Below are 21797 nucleotides of genomic sequence, written 5' to 3' on the forward strand. Positions count from 1 at the left end.
TTGGAGTACCAGATTAATTTAGAATTCTTCTAGTGTACTAGTCCACTAGTACAAAACAGAGCACCTCCTGATTTTCTTATCCCCACTTCATTCCTGTTTCACTGTGTGACTATAGGCAAATCACTTAACCTCTGTGCATCTTATTTCCCATTTATACAAAGGGGCTATGACTCACATCTTACAGCAATATCAGCAGTGTCTTTGATGGGGCAATGCTCTGCTGTTTATAAGTTGTATGGTGATAAATGTAAACTTAAGTCAGTACATGTATTTCAAAGAAAGTCAGTCTAAATTCCATGTAGACACCAATACCTGTGTGTGCAATATGTGTGAGAGTACACCACACCCAGAAGGTGTATGGGTTATGTGAGCATGCACAAAGACTCTAGGAAATTTACCCCTCTATCAATGATGTACACTATAAAGTACCACTATAATTCAGCTTTCAGTTGCAATAACTAAGCAATGTTAAAGGATTTGCCTTTTAAATCCAAAGTGATGGGATTCATTCAAAGAGCATTGTATGTGATACATTAGGGATGCACTCGGGTTTTCCAAAGTTGAAAGTTATTCCAAACAGGTGTTTTGGTTCAGCCGATTATTGGTATGGGGTCAAATCAGATCTGGCTCTAGATTTGAATTTTAAATTCCTTCCTAAAAGGTTTGGAGAATTTTGGATTTGTGTTAACATCCATTTGTAGACTATACTGGCCCATTTGTTTAGAAATGCACAAGTATTTCATGTTCATTTGCTTGCCTAATTTGTGGTAACAGTTACTGCAACTTTGTGTTGTAATTGTGTGTTCATTGGACTTCTAATACACATACTCACAACCATGGTAATATAGAGGCAAATGCACAGAGATTTTGCAATTAAAAGTGTGGCTTTTTAGTTCTGAAAATCAGAGCCATAATTCACTTAAACACAGACATAATTTTTAACTGACATTGATACAGAGATGCAATGTAGAATACATGAATGAACCTTGTTTATGAAGTGGTGAGTCAAATCATGCCACACATTTCCATTTTGTTTATAAAACCCAATTGCTGCAGCAAACCAAACAAGAAAAGTCTCCTTGTTTTCTGAATGATGTTATTTGTTTACCTGCCAAAGTGCCTTGCATTTCCTCAGGTCATAGACCAGCCCATGTCTGACTATGTTAACATATAAGCGTTATGCAAAAGCAATAGTTGTTGTTTTTTAAAAACCTTTTCTACTAAAAGAAATAGGATCTTAAAATCCAAAAATAGAGTATGGAAAGGTACACATCACGTCTGGCTTCTCTTTCCCCTTGTGGGAAATGTGACTCAAAGGAGTTGGGTTTTCTCCAGTCCCCTCTGTATATAGTTTGGGGGAGTTGTATTGTGAATAGCTCACCTTATAATACCCCAAAATATTCTCCACCAAGGTTTTCTAGTCAGAAATAATTCCCAATTTTCAGTCTCTATCCTGAAATCTAGATGTTTATTTTCTATTTTGTTGAAAGAAGTATAAAACGTAAGCCGGGACAACGCCTTGGCCATGGGAGATGACCCTATATTCGTTATTCCAACAAATCTCCCATTTAACCTGAGTAGAATTTAGCAATATGCCCTTTCCCTCTAGACTATGGCAGCATATAATCATAATGAAAACTCTGTCTTTTTCTGAGTTTGTTTAGAAGATGAGAACTTGTTTAGAAGGGCCAAAAAAAAATCATGTTTCTCTCAATGATCTGCTCATATTTTCTGCATCTATGTAGTATAGCAGTTAGTAATATTCTGGAAGTAAACCAGGTCTTGTTCCTTAACTGCAATTAAATGCCAAGTAGCTGGCTGGATTGTGTAATTTAGGTGAATACTTATGAAGACAAAGATTTCTTAATAATCCAATCTTTGAGGAAAGATCCTTTTAAAATAAAGCCTTAATCTACAGTTTTACTCTGTTCACTAGTTTCTCTCTGCAAAGTGCTGCATAAAATGTTAATTTGTTAATACTCACAACACCCCAAGGGGTCATTAGCCCCATTGTACAGAACCAAACACTGAAGCACTGAGAAGTTATGTGATATACTCAAGGCCAGACAGCAAATCAGTGGCAGAGGCATAATTAGCTTTCAGGATTTCATGGTTCACCATCCTGTGCTGAATACTTAAAACGTTTTTTCCCCTTCGTCATGTGTATGTGTATAACCCCTCAATGGAATACAATAGGGACCATCAGTCAAAGAAGAATCTCCCCCTTCCACATAGCTTTCTTCCTTTACTATATGGTTCTTTGTCCCAGAAGACTCAGGCTATGGCTACACCACAGAACTCACAGCTGTACTTCTCTAGTGTTCCTGGTGCAAATGCTCTGAACCGAGGGGAGAGAGCTCTCCTGTTGATTTAAATACTCCAGGCCTCATGAGCAATGTTGGCAGGAGAAACTCGCTCACAGACACAGCTGTCACTGTGCACACCAGCACTTAGATTGGTGTAACATACGTCATTCAAGGAGGAGGATTATCCCACCCCCCGAGTGACACAACTTCTACCAACTTAAAAGTATTATGTACATAGCATAAGAAACTTAAATCTCCTAATTGCTGCCTTCATCTTTCTCATGTTCTTGATGAAGCACCATCTTTCATTCTACTTCTGTGGCTTAGAATACGCTCTCTTTGCTTCTTCACATCATTCATCCAAATCCACTTCTTCCACAAATCACCCTCGGCTGATCTCTCCATTAGCCATATCTCCAGGCCGTCTTACATCTGAACTCTCATCCCATGTATTACACTGAGCTGTGCCTGGGCTTGATCATATAACTCTTTTACTCACACAAGTGATCCTTAGGCCAGGTCTACACTAGACCTGGCAGCTTGGCTTAAGGTACGCACCCCCAGCTACGTAGAATACATAGCTGGAGTCAGCTTACCTTAAGCCAAACTGGGCAGCTGCCTGCAGTTGAAGGCTGATGGGAGCCAATGCTCCTGCTGGCTTCCCTTACTCCCCACAAAAGGAGGAGTGCTAAATGCTGGCAGGGGCACCCTCTGAGTTTGATTTACCGAGTCTTAACTAGATTTGCTAAATCGAACTCCAGAAACTCAATGGCAGCAGCTGTGATCTTCCTTTTTGGTGTAGAGAAGGCCTCATTTTCTTGGAACTTAAGTTTCATTGACTTCAGTGGGACTATTTGTTTGATTAAAGGTAGCAAAATTGTGCCCTTAGGTTGTAAGATCTCTGGGATAAAGATCCTGTCTTCATAAGTATGGTAAATATATGCTATATGAATCATAATGTATCAGAGGACAATGAATGTCACTTTACATTTACCATACCATGGGAAAGTTGCTAGCAAAGCACTGATGCTGCATGTGGTCTCTTTCAGGGGGTATGGGGAATAAATTAATCCATCTATGGAAGGCTACCTCCTGCTGATTGGTGAAAAGAAAAAAAATAGATTTTGGCCATGAATGCTATTAGCTTAATGGTTTTGTTCTCTGATCTTCCAGTATTATTTGCTTTGTATGGCTTCATCAAGATTTTGTATGCGGGCAAACTAATTGAAAACAAATTTAGTGTGCCTCAGGCCATAAAAGTCCTTTTCCGCTAGAACCCTGGCTGTGTGATAGATATGTCTGTTTTTAATGTTCAGAGATGTCAGAAATTTTGAATGATTTGATGAATAATATTTAAAGTTAATAAACAAAGAGATAGATTCCCTGATTTCTGGCCTAGAGAGAAATTCTAGCCCTGTTTCGCTCATCTCTTAGCAAATGTACTTAAAAAACTTGCGCTCATTTATTATTATTGTTATTATTTTATTAAGTCCTGCTGCCATGGACTAGGATCCTATTGTGCTAGGTGCTGTACAAACACAGAACAACAAGATAGTCTTTGCTTCAAAACTCAGTCTGAGCCAAATACCAGTATCCCTCTTCCTGTCTGTCTGCTTCAAAAATGGCTGAATGAGTCAAACAGTCAAGAACTTCCCCTGTTACTTCCCAGTTCTTTTTAAAGCTTGCAATTAAACATAATAGAGACAATATGGTTTCTTTTCTCTGTGGAAAATAAAGGATAATGAATAATTCATCTTTTCTTAGATATAGTTCATATATACCAAGGTCTCCAGAAGATACTTCTGGAGGGAAAAATCCCATTTACATGAGATGAGATGAAACTGGTTTTAGTATTGTGCATTTGTTTTAACTTCTAAATAATTGAGGATATTGAGAGTACAGCATGTGCTAACAAACTTCATTTCTTGACAGCTTCATGGTTATATGGAGAACAAACCCTTGGGTCTTCAGATCTTCATTGGGACAGCAGATGAACGGATACTTAAACCTCATGCTTTCTATCAAGTCCATCGCATAACCGGGAAAACTGTTACTACCACCAGCTATGAGAAAATCATAGGCAACACCAAAGTTCTAGAGATCCCTCTGGAGCCCAAAAACAACATGAGAGCAACGTAAGGATGCTATTGCAGCAAATCTCTTATTTCTAGCAGAGATAAAGCAGAATTAATTTGCATGGGAAATTCCTTGTTTGGAGAGGAGGCACTTACATGAATTAACTTCCTGTACTGGAGAGGAGTTCTAGATTCTTTGGTGTCAATGTAATTTATACCACTGAAGACCCCTTTTATGATGCCAGAGTGGTATAAATGTTCCTAGTGTGAATGACTTGGGTTTTGGAGTATTTATGATGGTTTTTATGGGATGGGAGAAACCTTGCTGCAGTGAATAATGGTTTGAACTGAAGGAAATGTGTAAATATTGTGCAGAGTGGAGGCACATATAACAGTGCAGGGAGGAGGATGGATTTGGGTCACAGAAAGATGTTATCAGCTGTACATCATCTAGTGAGAACTCAGAATTCTGGCAAGCCATGTTGCAACTCAGAAATTCTCCCTTTTTTAGAGAGTCATTAGAGTAGCTTTTGGAGTCTAGACTGTCTTGCTGATTTATCTTCAAGGTACAATACTAATAACAACAGCCAGCTGCTTCACAGAATTTTTCATCCATAAATATCAAAGTGCTTTATAAAGGAGGTCAGTCACATTATTCCCATTTTTCAGATAACCAAACTGAGGGGTGAGGTGTGTTGCTCTAGTTTAGTCACCTAGCATCAGAACTAGAACGCAGGTGTTTTGCATTCTTTGTCCAGTAAGGGTTGCTAGCCCCTGTAAGATTGCCCTAGAATCTCCAGGAATTAAAGATTAATCTTTAATTAAAGAGTATGTCATATGATGAAACCTCCAGGAATATACCACCCAAAACTGGCAACCCTTTGCTCTATGTAATGGGCCATGCTCACTCCTCTTATGTTTGTAATTAGCAGATAACGCCTGTCGTTGACCCGACAAAATAATTTTGTGTCGATTACACGTATAGGAAAGTTCAAGCAATTAAATATATGTATTCATATTTTTTATTAACGTGTTTGCCTCTAATCATAATAGTCATGACTTTTTTCCAGTTAAAAAATAATTATTTAAATCTTTCACCTAACATATTCTGGTGTAAAAAGTAGTTCACTCAGCTAATTTAAGTGGCAGGATTGTTTATGCAAAATTTGGTATCTGTAGGTAATCACAACCCTCCCCCCCCCCCCCAAAAAAAATTATTTAAACCTTTAAACAAGCATAATGCAATGTAAAAAAGCAGTTCATTCAACTAACTTAAGTGGCAGGATTGTTTATGCAAAATTTGGTATCCGTAGGTAATCGCAAAGTATGATTTTATTTTGCACAAACAAATCCACAAGCAAACAAACTCTTCAAAATATATAATAGATATTCAAATAGAACAAAAGAAAAAAAAGTCTGAAATTTCATCTTGAATATGTTCCAAATAGCTATAGGATGGTTTGGAGAAAGGGAATATCCCACTATTTAAAATGGATATGAGTAAAGCTGGTAGAGACACACATTTTATCGTGTTTTGTTAAAAAACTGTGCCTTGTTGCAAAATCTATAAAATTCTTCCTCCCCCCAACAAGTGCTTCATTGCTCCTTTCTCCACCCCCACTTCAACATGAATAGAAGTTAGCATCCCAATCTTTAAGCAAACCTAGAAACAAAGTGAGGGTACACTGCCATTCCTTCATGAGCAATCACACAACAGTAAACAAATATAAATGGCAAAAATAATAAAACTACTATAATGACCTACACATTTTTTTTAGGAAGCAGATTTTAGGTTCAAGTCTCCAAAATGTTGATGTTAACTTTCACAAGAGCATGCATCTATAGTTGAGGTTAAAATACCTTTTTAATAGCTATGTTTCCTGCTAGGTGTGCAGCTAACTATATGTACACACAACCATGGTGATTGTGCATGAATTTGCAGCACTAGCAGCCACAAATAAGGTACACAACTGCCTAGTCATGTTGCTGAAATCCCTTGGTCATTGTGACTGTAGTGTCTAAATTAAAAATGGAAAAAAGAATTCAGAGGTTCTGTTATCTTAGCTTCTTTAAAACCATTGAGGCAAACTGGGTTAGCCCTCTTACCTTTTAAATGGCTTTGAAATGTTTGAGAGCAGAAACATTGTCATATGCATACATAGCATGACTTCTCTTTGTTTACCAGCATTGACTGTGCGGGGATTTTGAAGTTGAGGAATGCGGACATCGAACTGAGGAAAGGGGAGACGGACATTGGAAGGAAGAACACCCGGGTGCGGCTTGTCTTCCGTGTGCACATCCCTGAATCCAGTGGCAGAATAGTCTCTTTGCAAGCGGCATCTAATCCCATTGAATGCTGTAAGTTGCATGCTACATTATCTTGGCGCCTCCGCTACTTATTACGTTTCATGGACCTCACATTCCAGAAAGGGAAATTAACACATCCCACATACTGTACGTGTCTTTCTCACTGGTTGGCTTTGTGTGACTCATAGCCCAGATCAGGGGCCTGATCTCAGAGTTCTCATTCATGTGAATTATCCTTACGGATGAATGTAGTTCTATTGAAATTAGAGGATTTCTCAATGAGCAAGGATTGTCCAGGCGTGCAGAGTTGCAGGTTCTGGTTCTAGAGATGCACACAGGCTGCAAACATGGCAGAATTTGGTGATAGGGTTTGTGACCCAGGCAGAAACATATAACTATGGGGGTGGAAAAGGCTTATAGTAGGATTTTCAAAAGTGCCTAGATGTCTAATTTCCAGTGAGCATTTTGAAAATCCACTATAACATTAGCTCCTTGTAACTGGAGCCTTCTGACAGATAAGTTGTTCTCTTTTCTGTCTTTGTGGTTGTGTGCGTGTATGTGTGTGTGTAATACATCTTGACTGTGTCTAGACTGCACCCCTTTTGCGGAAAAGGGATGCAGATTAGCCACAGCGCAATTGCAAATGAAGCAGGGATTTAAATCTTCCCTGCTTCATTTGCATAAACATGGCTGCCGCTTTTTCAGGCTCGGGGCTTTGCCGGAGAAAAGCGCCAGTCTAGACGGGGCTCTTTCGGAAAATAAAGGGATCCCCATAAGGGACCCCCATAAAGGGACTCCATAAGGGATCTTTCGGAAAAGGCTTTTATTTTCAGCTGAGGGTGATTTGTGGAAGAAGTGGATTTGGATGAATGATGTGAAGAAGCAAAGAGAGCGTATTCTAAGCCACAGAGATAGAATGAAAGACGGTGCCTCATCAAGAACATGAGAAAGATGAAGTTATGCCTCAAAATATTTTTGTGATTTTTTTGTGATTTGTGATTTTTTGAGGAGTAACGTTAGTTCGAACCAAAGGGTTTGGTTTGAACTAACGCGTCCCGGTGCGCACTTTCACTTTCGAATCAGCTGTTGAGCGGAGTAACGCGCCAGCGAGATCATGCTAATGACGTGGTATATTTAAATCCTGGCTTCATTAGCAATTTCAGTCGCCTACATTTGCACCCCTAGTTCGAACTAGAGTGCAAGTGTAGACATACCCTAACACAGTGCACCCAAACCTCAAGATCATTTCTGGAAGGGCTCCACCTACTTGTCTGTTCTGTGCACATTCTGTGAGACTTTTTGTTGGTAATGGGAGATTTCTCAATTGTTTGGGGATTTCACAAATACATCGTGAACAATTTTTACTACTTCCACTGCATGACTCATGTCCAGGAACAAAGGCTGGTTTGTAATAAGTCGTATGAAGGAGGTTACTGCAGAGGCCACCATGTGTTTTATAATTCAGAAGCAAACTCTATTTAGGGCAATTAGGATAAGTGTTGCAGGGGAAGAGAAGCAGTTTTGTAATACGAAAGCAAGTGTTACAAACATTAACTTACTCTTGGGGTTAGCTAGTTTGGAGAAGAGCAGCAAAAGTGAGTAGGGGAAGGAAGATTGGTTTATGAGGGAAGGTTAGTGAAACTTTACATCTCCCTAGTTACTTTCATCTGATGAGATCACATATCAGAGTGATCAAAGAGATTTCAAAATGAATTAAGCTTCTCTGGCCCAGTGTGAACTAGGTAGGGGGAAGTTTTACACTCACATTACTGAGAGGCAAAATGAGAACAAAGTGGTAAGTGACTTGTTCCAAGATCACATGTTGGGTCAGTAGCTAAGCGTAGGACAGAGCTCAGGTGTTTGGGTTCCCAGGCTCCAGCCCGAAGAGCAATGCTTTCTTTTGGAAAGAATTCAGTCTGTCTTTTTTAAAAGCCATCTGCGACTGTGCATTGAAACAGCCGACAGGTTTGTAGCAGTAAATAGGGCAGCTGGATATTTGCATGCATCGTTTTACACAGGCAAGGTTAATTTTCTCATGCAATTGCTACAATAACTTGCTATTTTGAAGATGTTGGTCTGAAAAATGGCTGCACATTTTCTCTGGTGACACAATAACGTTTTACCAATATTTGAAGGATGTAAACACCAAGAAGAAAAACATTAGCCCAGATGGCTTATTACTGGGATTATTGGCATTAAATAGGGCCAAAGAAAAATTTGGTTCCTATAATAAGTAATTAACGTTATTATTGGGAAAAATGGATTTGTTTCCCCCAAAAGAAAAAAGAGAAAGCCCCATCCTTTGGGACACTTACCCCTGTAGGGGGTAAAGCACCGTGTGTTGTATTTTAGTGAGCCATCTTGCACTGGCCTGAAGGGATAGACTAAATGTTTAGGAATAACAGGCCTTTTTCATTTCTAATGTACAGTATTTAATTATTAATGTTTACAAATGGCAGTACCAACCTCAGCCTCATTCTGGGAAAACCAGCGGCATCGGCAAAGCAGGTAAATGCATGCAATAACAGCGAAAACTGTCTTCCTGCAGATTAGTTTATAGAAACAGAACTTCTAGCTGGGACTCAGGGTAGCTAAAATCATAGGATCAGCATCCCAAAGTATAGAGTCACCATGGATGCCACAGTTCTGGATACTCACTGGGTCAAATCCTCCTCTCCACCTCACCCCCACACCCAGTATTTATGTGATTTCACTATTCTGTTCTTTTTTCCTTTTTGCCTCTTGGGGGTACGTCTACACTGCATGCTTATTTTAGAATAGCAATTTCAGAAGAACCACTCCAAAATAGCTTATTTTAAAATAGTGCTTCTAAACTTCAGGGATGCCTCAAAATTAGTCTGAGGCAGGCTCCCCGAATGTGGATGTGCTACCTCCATTTAGAGCCCCAGGAAGTACTAGGGAGTAATGACTTTGAATGGCCCTGGGGAGGAGCAAGTTAGAAATAGCAGCAATGGAGCGTCCACACGAGAGCTCATTTGAAATGGCAGTTTTGGAAGAGGCGTTATTCCTCATGGAATGAGGTTTACAGAAGTCTGTTATTTCAAAATAATGGAATTGCTGTGTAGACGCTTGCATTGTTAGTTTGGAATAATGTCCATTATTCCCAAAAAACACTGCTGTGTAGACACACCCTGGGAGTCCTTGTCCCTCCCATAAGACTCCCCATCTCCAGCAGCAGTTTAAAATGTCCCTAAGGGGAGTATCATTAAGTAGCAACTTCAAGTGAACTGGTCATTTGCCTTGACCATTGAGGCACCCCAGAGTTTGATGTTGCTACTACCAGCATACTGGATTGCCCACCTCCGCAGAAGATGAGCCAGATTAAGAGCACCTCTGGGTGTCAGCAGATTGTCGGCTGCAATGAAGCAAGAGTTGTGGAATATAGAAGTATCTTCCTTTCATGGGGAGCTTTTATTCCACTTCATCTGTGTGAAATTCAGCCCTCAGATTCCAGAGTGATTTCCAAACAAAATAATCAGAAGTAAGTTCCTCCCAAGGTGGATGTGTGGAAGAATGTGACTAAAGATACATCTACACTGCACGGCTATTTCAAACTTAGCTATTCAGTTATTCTGAAATAGCTTATTTTGAAATAGCACATCTACACTGCAGGGAAGCCTCAAAATTAGTCCAAGGCAGGCTTCCCTGATGTAGATGTTCTATCCTGATTTAGAGCCCAAGGAGGCACCGGGGAGGAAAAACTTAGAATGGCGCTGGTGAGGGGCTATTTCAAAATAGCAGCAGTGGAGCGTCGACACACGCCTTATTTTGAAATAGCTATTTCAGAATAGACATTATTCTTTGTAGAATGAGGTCTACAGATTTCGGAATAAGCCGTCCCTTTTTTCAAAATTATTTCAAAATAACAGAATGGCTGTGTAGACTCTCACTTTGTTATTTCGAAATAATGCTAGTTATCTTGAAATAACAGTGTAGTGTAGACGCACCCTAAGTCGTATCTTCTTGTGCAGTGTTTAAATGATCAATTAAGCCTCAGAAAGGACTGGACATGCCTGATTGTAGAACAGCTAGTGACTTTTGGGGCTCCTGCTTTTATTCTGAAGCAAAGGAATTTTAATTGAATTGAATTGAATTTAAGGAATACTGCTCTGTTAACAGAGGCAAGTTAACATTTTCTTATGGCTAAATCCACTCTCCTGTGGCCTTAGCACTGGTTGGGGGTTCATGGACTGAAAGGAATCCTCCCCCACAGGCTGTGGAACCCTGATGCTGCACTAGCCCCCACATTTCTTAAGGTGTCTAGAGCCAGGAGAGCTACATAGTAATGTGTTCTCTTGGCCTGTTTCCCCAACCCTCAAACCTCTCTGTACATGAGTGTATTTGCTCAGATAATTTTCCTGTACAGTTCATGTGATTGTGTGGTCCCAGTCACACACAACTTTGACATCCTACTGCTTGGTCACCTGTGCACAGCACATGTGGTTATGGTAATGCACAAATTAGGTATTTAATTTGTGTCCTTAAAGCACATAAGCCAGTGTCCTTAAAGTTAGGCACATGCTTAAGTACCTTGCTGAATCAGCCCCTCTTTGCACACTACATGCAGTGCTGAGCCCATGCTCCCAGTGGGCTATAGGACACACACTGGGAATGTGCCAGCTACCACAGCATTTCAGAGCAGTATACTCCGCCTGGTGCACAAGGGTGTCCTAAACTCTAGGGACTCTCAAGAGAACCAGTCCTTCATTGCTCTGTACTGTGTGTGTCCTGTTGCTGTGCAGGGGCACAAAGGTGCAAGGTTGCTTTCACGCACCTAATCCATAAAAAACAACCTGATTTTTGGTTCTGAAAATCTGAGCTCTAATTTCTTTAGTGCCAAAATATGATTCTGAGTTAGGGTCAGCATGACGTTTCCTGATACACAGTTGCTATTAAAGCTGGGAACCTCTCCATCATGAATAACTTATTCAGTGAATATATCCCTCCCTCCAACTTATGTTTCCTCTTTGCAACTCATCCATGAACAGTTTCGATTCTTTAGAAGCTTGTCCAATATTACAGAATTGTTCAAATACTTTCTGTGAAATTACTTCAGCCCATTTACTTGCAGTGCATCTTTTACTATCAGCTGAGGTTTATTCTGGGTGGGTGGATGATAGCTACCTGAATCTGATGGTATTGTTTCTGCTCCTTGACTCAAACTTCTATAAAGAGAAAGGGGGCTTTTGACGGGATTTCCAGAGAGCCCTATAAGCATTTTTGGCACTGAGAGACATTGACATTTTGCTTTCTCAAAGGTTTTTACAAACAAACTCCCTCATGGGAAATTAATGCAAGACTCATGAATGCTATTCAAGCTGGGTCACAGCTTCTGTTCTAGTAGATGCAAATTTGTCCTTTTTGAAGTATCTTGCCGATCTTTTATTATGCAGTCCATGTTTTCTGTTATGCTAGTCTTATACATTCTTTACAATGGTTATAATAGAGAGTTCTAAAAACCTGTTCTTAAATTATAAGGTGGTTGGATGGTTTGTAGGTTTAAAGAAACCTCTTTCTTTAGTAGTGTCCATATGAGGAATTTAGATGGTCCCAATTATCTAATTTTGTTCCATGAAATTGGATCAAAGATTTTATTTCCTTTTAATCAATTTCCCTGGAAGTTTCTTTTATTTTTTTCTCCTCCTAGTGGATTTCTCCATAAATTTAGATGTTTTCACAGCTTATAATATGTTGTCTATTTCTTGTCAAATCATGCATTACTTTTCCTCAGCTATGAATCCCAGCTGATTATAATAGTGAAAAATCAGAAGGGATTTCATTTATGGAGATTATAAGCAGTAACATGTGATCTACTGACAATTGGTAGATTGCTTAATTCTCTCTTTTAAAGGAGCCTGCATGAGTGCTAAGATGATTGCAAATTTTCTCTGTTAAATTTGAAAAACTTTTTTTATTTAATGAAAAATGGAAAAATCCACCTTGAAATGTTGAGGGGTTTTTGCTCAAAATAATAGGATTTTTTTTAAAATCCCTTTTTCAAATTTAGAATTGGAAATTTCAGTGCAACAGAGCTAATTGTTGCCTTTTTCAACATAATTCTGTATAATTCTAGGCGGGCCCACCAACAGGCAGAAAGGGTAAATGGACAGTCGTTGGGGCCTTGTGATTCAAAGGGGCCAGGGGCTCCCGGCTGCTGCTCCAGCTGCTGCAGTAGCAGTCAGAATCTGGAGTGCTGCGTGATGTGCTTCAGGCAGCTCTGAGAGCTGGGTAGGGGAAGCACTGCACTCTGGCTGCCCCTGCCCCTGCCCTTTCCACCTGAGGCTCCCCACACTTTGCATAGGGGCCCACTGAGCCTGCCGATGCCCGATTTTAGGCAATGGCAGTACCATATTTACCCCATTGCCTGCCAGCAGAATTCAGCTTGGTAGCTGTGTGCATGCCCATAGTTTCAGGCTGCAAGTGCTGGTGAGAGAATAAACCTCTGTTTACTGCCTGCCATCACGATGCTGCGGCGAGTGCAAGCAAACAGCTCAGTGCATTATGCAGACCATAAACTTTTGAGCAAAGGTTAATCTCCGCAGATCTCCTCCATGAGGGATTAAAGGAAATGCTGTGCATACCCAGAGAGTTGTTCTGCAGTGAAGTGGAGCGAGGCCATGGTTTTCCTGTCATTAATCACGTGCTGGTTGGTGAGCTGGTTGCAGTATAGAAAGTACCATTCTTAACTCACAGTGTTGCCATCAGCGCTGTTTACGCCTGCTCCCCAAGGGGCTTCTTTAAACAGTAACATGCAAGGGGAAGGCATGAACAAGCCCTCTATTGATAGTGCATTGTTTCTGTTCAAAAGACCCTGTATAAACTGCTGCTTAAACTGTGCTGGCCCCAAATGTTTTCAAAATAGTTGTCATCCCTGCAAATTGTCTTCCAGAGCCGTACTTCCCTACCAGTCTCCAGGCTAATTCTAGCATGGGACCATCTTGCCTTGCTCAGGCTACTAGAGGACAGTAATCAGTACTGTCCACCCCATCACTGGAAACAGCTAGGCCCCAAAGTTTGATTTTTTTTAAAATAAACTGGGTTCTCTTTCTTTGTTCATCGTGTTCTCAGGTCATAGCTTCAAGCTTTTCTCTGCAGCCCTGAGGTCTGGAAACATAGCTATGTTTTTTACTTGTTTCTTTGTGTAATGAAAGGTGACGTTTTTCACATTGGCTATTCACCACCCTTCACTACTTCCTGGAAATAGAGGATCCCTTCCTTTCTATTGAAATTGCCTCCCCACCTTAGGGTACGTCTAGACTACAGGCTTTTGTCGACAGAAGTTTTGTCGACAGATACTGTCGACAAAGCTTCTGTCGACAAAGAGCGTCTAGACTACATTCAGTTCTGTCGACAAAGTGGCTTGCTTTGTCGACAAAACCCTGTAGTCTAGACACAACCCTAGATGCAATAACACCTTCTGTCGACAAAACTGTCAACAAAAGGTGTTATGCCTCGTAAAATGAGGTTTACCAGCGTCGACAAAACTGCTGAGTTCTGTTGACGTTATGTCGACAGCGGTAGTGTAGACACAGGTATAGTTTTGTCGACAAAAGTCCACTTTTGTCGACAAAACTCTGTAGTCTAGACACACCCTTAGTCTCCTCATGGACATCCCAGAACCCAGATTTTCCTCCAGCCAGGGCTTACAATGAAAGAGGTGCTGGGCTCAAGCAAATATTTGAACTTCCAGAGCAGCATGGATGCTGGGGCTGTGAAGTGCCAAGCCTAGAGGGGCCAGGACTTAGGCCTGACAAACCCTAGCACAGATGAAGCCCTGCCTTTGTCCCCTTCCTCATGAAGTCTTCCTGTGTCTACAGCCCAGAAGGCTTGGAGTGCTTCGGTGACTCTGGTTGTTAAAGTCTCCTCAGGAACATTTGTGCTTTGACGAGGCATTGGGGTTGGGAGCTCTGCTAACATCTACACTGCCTCAGGCGAGCAGCTTGTGGTTAATAAACACAGTCTGACAGGAGGATAGAGATATTTATGTTGGCTCATTAACTTTCACTCTAAGGAGAGAAGAAGGAATTGTTCTGCTGCCTCCCAGCAAATGCCGTCTCTGTTGAGTGTTCCCTATTGCTCTTGGGTTTTAGTTTTCATTTTATAGGCTCTGATCATTTTAGCCCCAGAAGGCTCTACGCGGGCATCTATTCTTGTCATCTCCTTCCCCCATATGACACAAGTAAGTGGACCGAGTTAAGAGCCTTGCGACTGGGAACCTGTTTGGATCAATTCACTGAAAGCCTGCCTGCAAAGGTGAGCTGCGATGGGCTGGCTGAGACACTGGGGGAGGGTGAACGTGTCCAGGAGGTGGCTGATGTTTGCTGGGGGCAGAACAACTGCAATGCAGACCTAGGCTGTAATTCCCAAAGTATCCCATTTTTCTTGTGAGCTACACTTGTGATGGAGCTTTGATGGCTTCCTTCAGGAGCTAGCACCATTGCTTTAGTGAATTTGTGGCAGCAGTGTTTCCCCACAACCATCTCACTTTCAGTTTCCACTTTCCCTGATTCCTCCATCCATTGCTGCCTCTTTGTCCTGTCCCCTTTGACCAATCTGACTACTTTCTTTCATTGCTTTTGATTCCCTGCAAAACCCGACAGTCTGGGCAAACCAGGTCAGGTAAAATAAGAACGAACGCTTGAACCGTCATCCAAAATTCAGCTCTTGAGCGTCTGTTTATCTAAAGCATTTGCACTTTTAGCTGCCAGGTGGCGTTAGCTAAGCCTCAATTCTAAATCTTGGAAGGTTCCTCCATTTCTTTTCAAACTGTCTGAGCCTATGTCTCCTGTCTTTGATTTGACCCATGAATAGCTCATTCCGTCAGTCTTTGTTCATTAGATATCTTGTCTCTAAACCTTTCAACTTTCAGGTAGGGATGGCCACAAGCTAACAACCTTGATTTGAAAACTCCTGAGCTTTGAGTTGAGGTGGGATCAGAATGAAAACCCTGGTCCAGATCGGAATTCTGCAGATGGCCACATGATAATAGATCAAACCAAAACAATCTGAACTTTTCAGGAGTTTGTAATCTGGGTATAGAATGGTGCCCATCTCTGGTATCTCCTCTTTGGAGTCTTTCTGCAGAGGTGTTCTTGGAGGCTAGGATAAGCTCTTGGGGAAAACATTGCAGCTAAACTGAACAAGTCCTTGTGATGAAGGTGCCAAAGTAATACAGCGATGAGGGCAATATAAGAGCAGGGCCATCCTTAGGCAGGAATACAAAGCATACACACTGGTGCCCCAAATTTAGTGGTGACCTATGTTGCCCATGCCTAGGGACCCCCCCCCCCACACACACCACTCCAGGCTCAGCTCTGGGTCTCTGGCATCCCCCAGCCACCCTTTCCCCATGGGCTGGAGAACTCTGCAGGAGCAGTGGATAGCCACGCAGCCGGAGGCTGGAGAAAGGCGGCAATTTCCCCTTCAAAGCACCACTTCTCTCTGGCCAGTAGTACAGCTGTCCTTTGTGCCGCTGGCCTGCATTGGCACTGCCTGCCCCTCCCACCCCCTGCCCTGCTCCAGGGTTGCCAACTCTCCATGGCACCCAGTCTATCCAGTCTGGGAGAGTAGGCAATCCCCTGCCCCCACAGATTCTGCTCCAGTAGCACCATTAATGTGTGTATGTGCACGTGCGCGTCCGCACACTGGTGCTGGCCTGAGTAAAGCACCAGCTTTGGTAGGGATGACCCTGCATAAGAATCAATATAGAACACAGGTAAGCCGACAACCCAGAGCCAAAGTCAGGCAGACCTCTTTCTTGATTTCAATGGACTTTGGGCCAAATCCTACCTTTCCTATCAATGGCCTGCCTGGCGATGTAAAAGCATTTGGCCAGTGCAGTGAAGGTAGCATATATATGTTAATCCTGGTTATTTGACTTTCGAAAAAGCTCTCGCCCCCATGAAAAAAGGGGACTGGAGCCAGCCATGTCTGGGTACATAGCAGAGTGTTTGCTCTATATATCTGGACTGGTGCTGCCCACGAGTCTTCTTCGCCCTAGAGGCAGATGAATTTAGTGGTTTTGTTCACAGCTCCCTCTCTATCCTACTCCTTTCACACACACCTAGCTCACAAAGAAAGAATGCCTAGGAAGTTCCTCTCTGGGGACTCTTAGGTGAGCATTAGCCTCAGTGAAGGTTAGTCACAGAATGAATCAGTACAAGAGCCGGTCAGAACATTTTTGACTCAATGAAATTTCACCAAACTACGTTTCAGCAAAGTGGAAACATTTCCCAGAGACAAAGGCTCTCACAGTGTCTAAATTTCCCACAGCCCAGGCCAAGGCCCTCGCCACCAGGCCTCTCTGCCCTCCCACACACACTGTTCTTTCCCCAGATAGACAGTTACATGTTTGTGAAAACGTCTGAGCGTTTCTGTTGTCGCATCGGACAAAAACATACTTTGGACCCTCACAAATTGCTGTGTGAGGGAATTGTTACTACAGCATCATCCACCCGTCGGCCTGCGGCGCAATCAGGGCCACGTGTGGCAGCTCTCCTAGGCAACAGAAGGTGGAAAGACCCTCATGCAGGGCTAGATCTGCCTCTCTACAGATACACTTTGCACAGTGGAAGTGGAAGAGAATTGCTGCACCTCTTGAGGTGATGGGGGTTGAAGCCGGAAGGACCGGTGATTACATAAAATAATTCCTGTAAGGCTGTTAGTAGAGTTTGGCACTTGGTACCCAACCCTGCCTGCTATTAACAACACCCCCTTTGGGCAGGATCAGGCCCACTGTGGGGCTTATCTCAAGGGCTGAGTGTCTCCGATCAGGTCTCTGAGCCATGCGCTCTCTTCCATCTTCTGCATACAAGGAACCATCAGCTTTTCTATGGGGAACTTGTGAGGAACAGATGGTAGTGGCTCTGTGTAACTGGGCAGAGGAGATGGGGGAAAACAAGCACATGCTAGGAGCCCCCTCCCTTCACCTATGCATACCTGCCTGGGGGCAGCCACAACCCCAATCCTCAAGCACCCTAAGTTCAGTGTAAATCCTTTGGGCATTGCTAGCCATCCCGAGGTACAAAGGGAGGCCATGGACTCACTCTTGTCCTGATAGGCATGGAACTGGAGGTGCGGGGTGTGCTGCAGCAACCCCAAGCTCCCGGCCTACCGCCCGGGGTCTGGCTACTGCCCATGTGTGCCTGAGGCTCTGCTACTGGCTCTGGGGTCCTGGTTACTGGCCCTGCACTCTGAGGGCCTCTACTTCAGTCCCATGCACTGAGGGTTCTGCTGCCAGCCCTCTGCACAGTGTCCTGGCTGCTGGCCCCACACACCAGGGCTTTGCTCCCAGCCTCAGCCAGGGGGAGAGGAGCCAGACAAGATTAAGGGAGGAGGTGTCAACACCCTCACTCTTAAAAATGTTCCCACGTCATTGCTTGTCCTCATTACCCGGCATCAAGTTTGGATGATTCTCTAAAAGATCTGCCCTAGGAATTGTTTGGGGGCAGTTCACTGGCCTGTGTTGTGCAGGCAAGCAGAGTAAATCATCCCCTTGGCATCTCTGAACATGCATAAGGCGAGCATGCTACTCCACCAGACAGACCAAGGGCCCCCCTCCCTTCCTGACTGAACAAACTCATCTCATCTGAGGAAGTGGGTTTTGCCCACAGAAGTGCCTGATACTATATATATAGATGTATTTGTTAGTTTCTAAGGTGCCACAGGACTACTCATTGCCTGTCCTGTGCTCTGCCTGTCTGAAGCGTGGCATGTGGAGTGTTTTGCTTGCCCTTTTCCTTCTCACCTCCCCTTTTGTGAGGCCGGGACTTGCAAAGATACAGCCCAGTTCCCCCCCCCCCCCCCCCGACAGCAGTTCCCCATTTCTCTCCTGTCGCCGGGCGTATTGTATTTCTTGGCATAGAGGATCCATGACATCTTGATTTGTAGACAGTCAAATAAAATAGAAAAATAATGCACACTGTTAATGGGCTGACATGCCGCTTCAGGCCAAGTGCGAGTATTTCTGTAACATTTGCTTTGCTGCCTTTTGTCAGTAACTGTTGCTATTGAAAGTAAACACCCCAACTGGTTAAATCAAAAGTGTTGGTTTTATTCAAGCTCATAAACGACAGTAGCTGGAGATCACTTTATGAAGTGCCGATCCCTGGGAGAGAAGAAGAAATCATGTGAAATTATTGCCTATAGGCCATCCATCGTGAGCCTTAGAAGAAGGGGATTTCCTGGTGATTAATACTCCTTGCAAAGGAAAACAAAATAGTCCTACAGATGCAACACACCAGTGAATCTTGTTTCCTTTTACAAGTGAAAATGCGGTGTATGTTAAGATCCTTATTTCTTTGTCAGTTGTGTTACAATTGTGGTGCATGGAGAAATTCAGTTAAAATAATAATGACAATAATAATAATAATAATAATTAATAATGTTAATAGTTAATTGAATTTGCAAACAACTTCAAAGCAGCTGGATGCACAAAGGCAAATTGCCAGCTGAAAGATCATGGTATGCACCATCACCTCATCTCTTCTTCCAGGGCACATCTACACAGCAGGGCTAATGCTGAAATAAGTTATGCAACTTGAGCTACATCAATTGCATAGCTTAAGTCAAAATAGCTTATTTCGGCTTTTGGTGCTGTCTATGTAACCCACACACCTAGTGTAGCTTACTGTCCCATGCAGTGACACCTAGTCCACAGCAAAAGATAAGAACAAAAAGACCTATATACAGCATGGGATGAGAGCCATCTAACTTTTAGCTCAAAGAGTAGAGGCTTCTATACTAAACTCCAGAGGTTCCTGGTTCAAATCCGCCTGTTTCACCGTCATTTAGTGCAGTGTTTCTCAACCTTTTTTTGCCCATGACCCCCTTCTGAGCCTCGTTTACCTTTGTGGCCCTCTCTCATAGCCACTGTTAGTTAGAAAAAAAGGTACATAATTTACCTAATGTTTCATTTTTTCCGTGTGGCCCTCTAGAGGTAGGGCATGGCCCCTAGGGAGCCATATGGCCCACAGTTGAGAACCACTGATCTAGTGGTTGGGGGTCTTCATCCTTCCACAAATAGAAATGGTTTCATTTTTATGATCGGCAAAAATGATCCCCATGTACAAGCACAATTTTCAGAAGCACGAGATGTGCAGTTGTGTGCACAAAATTCACTTGCAACCATGGATCTAATTTATGCGTGGAGTTATGATCCCTGCATGCACACATTGGTAATTGTGCAGGCAAATGTCTGTAGTTGCCTATTTGTGTATGCAGTTGCAAGATTCGGCCATACACTTGTTGAACTTGCGTGTGCAAATCAAGTGTGGATTTTGCATACATAATTGCATGGGCCAATTTGAAAGGTACTTTTAGATTTAAAGGGGCTTGTGAAGGAAAATTAGGGCATGGAATGCACGCACAGATCCTAGTGCAGCTGTCACCCTCTAGGAGAAGGAGCTGTAGCTTCAGGCTCCAGGAGTATACATGTACCCTTAAGGAGACTAGATTTAAGGCTCCATGCCTCACATAATGAAATCATTGGTTTTGGGTGGGTTCTGTGTTCCATTAGGCTCATAGCGACCCTCTAAGAAACATCACACCTTCCATCTGTCATGATATTGGATCGAATGGGAGGGCATGCTACTGCCCTAGTGAAATTTAAGAGTATTCTTTTTTAAATGCAGTAGCTGGGGTTTGGAACAATATTATTTACTCTTAAGCTTTCAGGGCTACAAACCCATCTTTGTGATCAATCCAATTATGAACTCACCCAACCCTTGAGTATTTAAAAAGAGGAAATAATTAAACAGCTGTGTGGAAGAAATTAGCAGTTTATGTGAAAATTATTTTCATAGATATTCTTAATTGTCATCTAAATCCAGCTGTTATCATACATTTGATGGGCACAATAAGGCGTAAGAGTGTCCTACATTCAAAGCAAAACAAAATCTACAATGACCCAGTTACTGTGATAAATACGGTACCAAACTCTATATTGTAAATAAACATGAAGAGTTTTCTGGGACTGGAGGTGGAAGTAGTCAGCTCTGTCTGTACCCAGCCTCCATGGTGTCACTTGCAAAATTGCACATACAAATACATTTGGGCTAAATGTTTGGACTGTGTTTGAGCCTTTCCAGCTGTCTGATCTGGGGAAGGAATCCTGGAACATGCTGTTCTTTTCCCCAGATACTGCTGCTTGTGATCAAGCATGAGCATGGAGACATGACTTCTAGAAGCATTTTTCCTGCCACGTGAATTGTTCTAACTCATATTACTCAGTGATTATGATCTGGAAATGCTATATGACATTTCTGTAGAAGAGCCTCATATGCTTCATAATTCTTTCTCTCCTGCAAGGCAGGAAAGTATTATTGGCCCCAGTTGCCTGACTGGGATAATGACATCGGGAAAGGTAGAGATATATTCCTGGTCTGTGATCCCATCCTGGTCCCATCCTGTAGACACCTTTCTCTCTGTTATAGATGGGCATGAGTCAATAACACCTCTCCACATTGATCCTCCTTTAGCTGGTCTTTCCCTTGTTTATACTGTTGTCCACATTTTCTCTTTCTATGGTACACTGACTTGTTACTTGAGTGTCCCTGCAGAGGCAAGGCCACAGAATGCAGTAGAACCTCTCTGCAGCCAGGACTGCAGGGACATCTCTGTGCCCCTAGCACAGTGTGCATGCCATGGCCCATGTTGTGTTTCCAAACAGCTGTTGGAGGCTGCACACAAAGGGCTTTGGGTGTACGGCAGATGCATATTTTTGTTAGTGAATGGGTTGTTCTGAAGCCTGGTCATATTGTCTGGCCTACTGGCAAGGACTGGAGTTTTGTATTGGGTTTTTAAATAAGGAATTCACTGTTGTTCTGTGGAAGCCACCCTGCAGGTGGAATATTAAGACTCTGGGATTGTAGTGTGTGAGCACTTTAAAATTTGGCCACTTATTTGGAAACAGATACAGGCACGCTCCACCTCAGGCATCCAAGCTGTCCTTTGTCAGTGACAAGGGGTAAGGTGAGCACAGTTACAACTTTGGATTCATTTCCTGAATGTGTCCAAATAAAAGATCTTGAGTAAATGTATTTTTCCTTTTAAAGTCTAAATTTAGTTCCGTAAAGATGCTCCTTTCACA

The 21797-nt window shown here is 42.5% G+C and overlaps 1 protein-coding gene across 7 annotated transcripts in view; it reads left to right on the forward strand.

Moving 5' to 3' along the window:
- NFATC2 (nuclear factor of activated T cells 2) overlaps nucleotides 1–21797 on the forward strand; it is a 147217-nt gene that overhangs the window by 46299 nt on the left and 79121 nt on the right. For all 7 annotated transcript variants that reach the window (XM_006129435.5, XM_006129436.5, XM_006129437.5 and 4 more), the window contains exons 4-5: nucleotides 4239–4441; nucleotides 6567–6739. In XM_006129435.5, coding sequence (XP_006129497.1) covers nucleotides 4239–4441; nucleotides 6567–6739 — 376 coding nt within the window. The remainder of the gene's footprint in view (nucleotides 1–4238; nucleotides 4442–6566; nucleotides 6740–21797) is intronic.

This window comes from Pelodiscus sinensis, chromosome 17, assembly GCF_052426305.1.
Source record: "Pelodiscus sinensis isolate ZL-2025 chromosome 17, ASM5242630v1, whole genome shotgun sequence".
Lineage (NCBI taxonomy): Eukaryota > Metazoa > Chordata > Testudines > Trionychidae > Pelodiscus > Pelodiscus sinensis.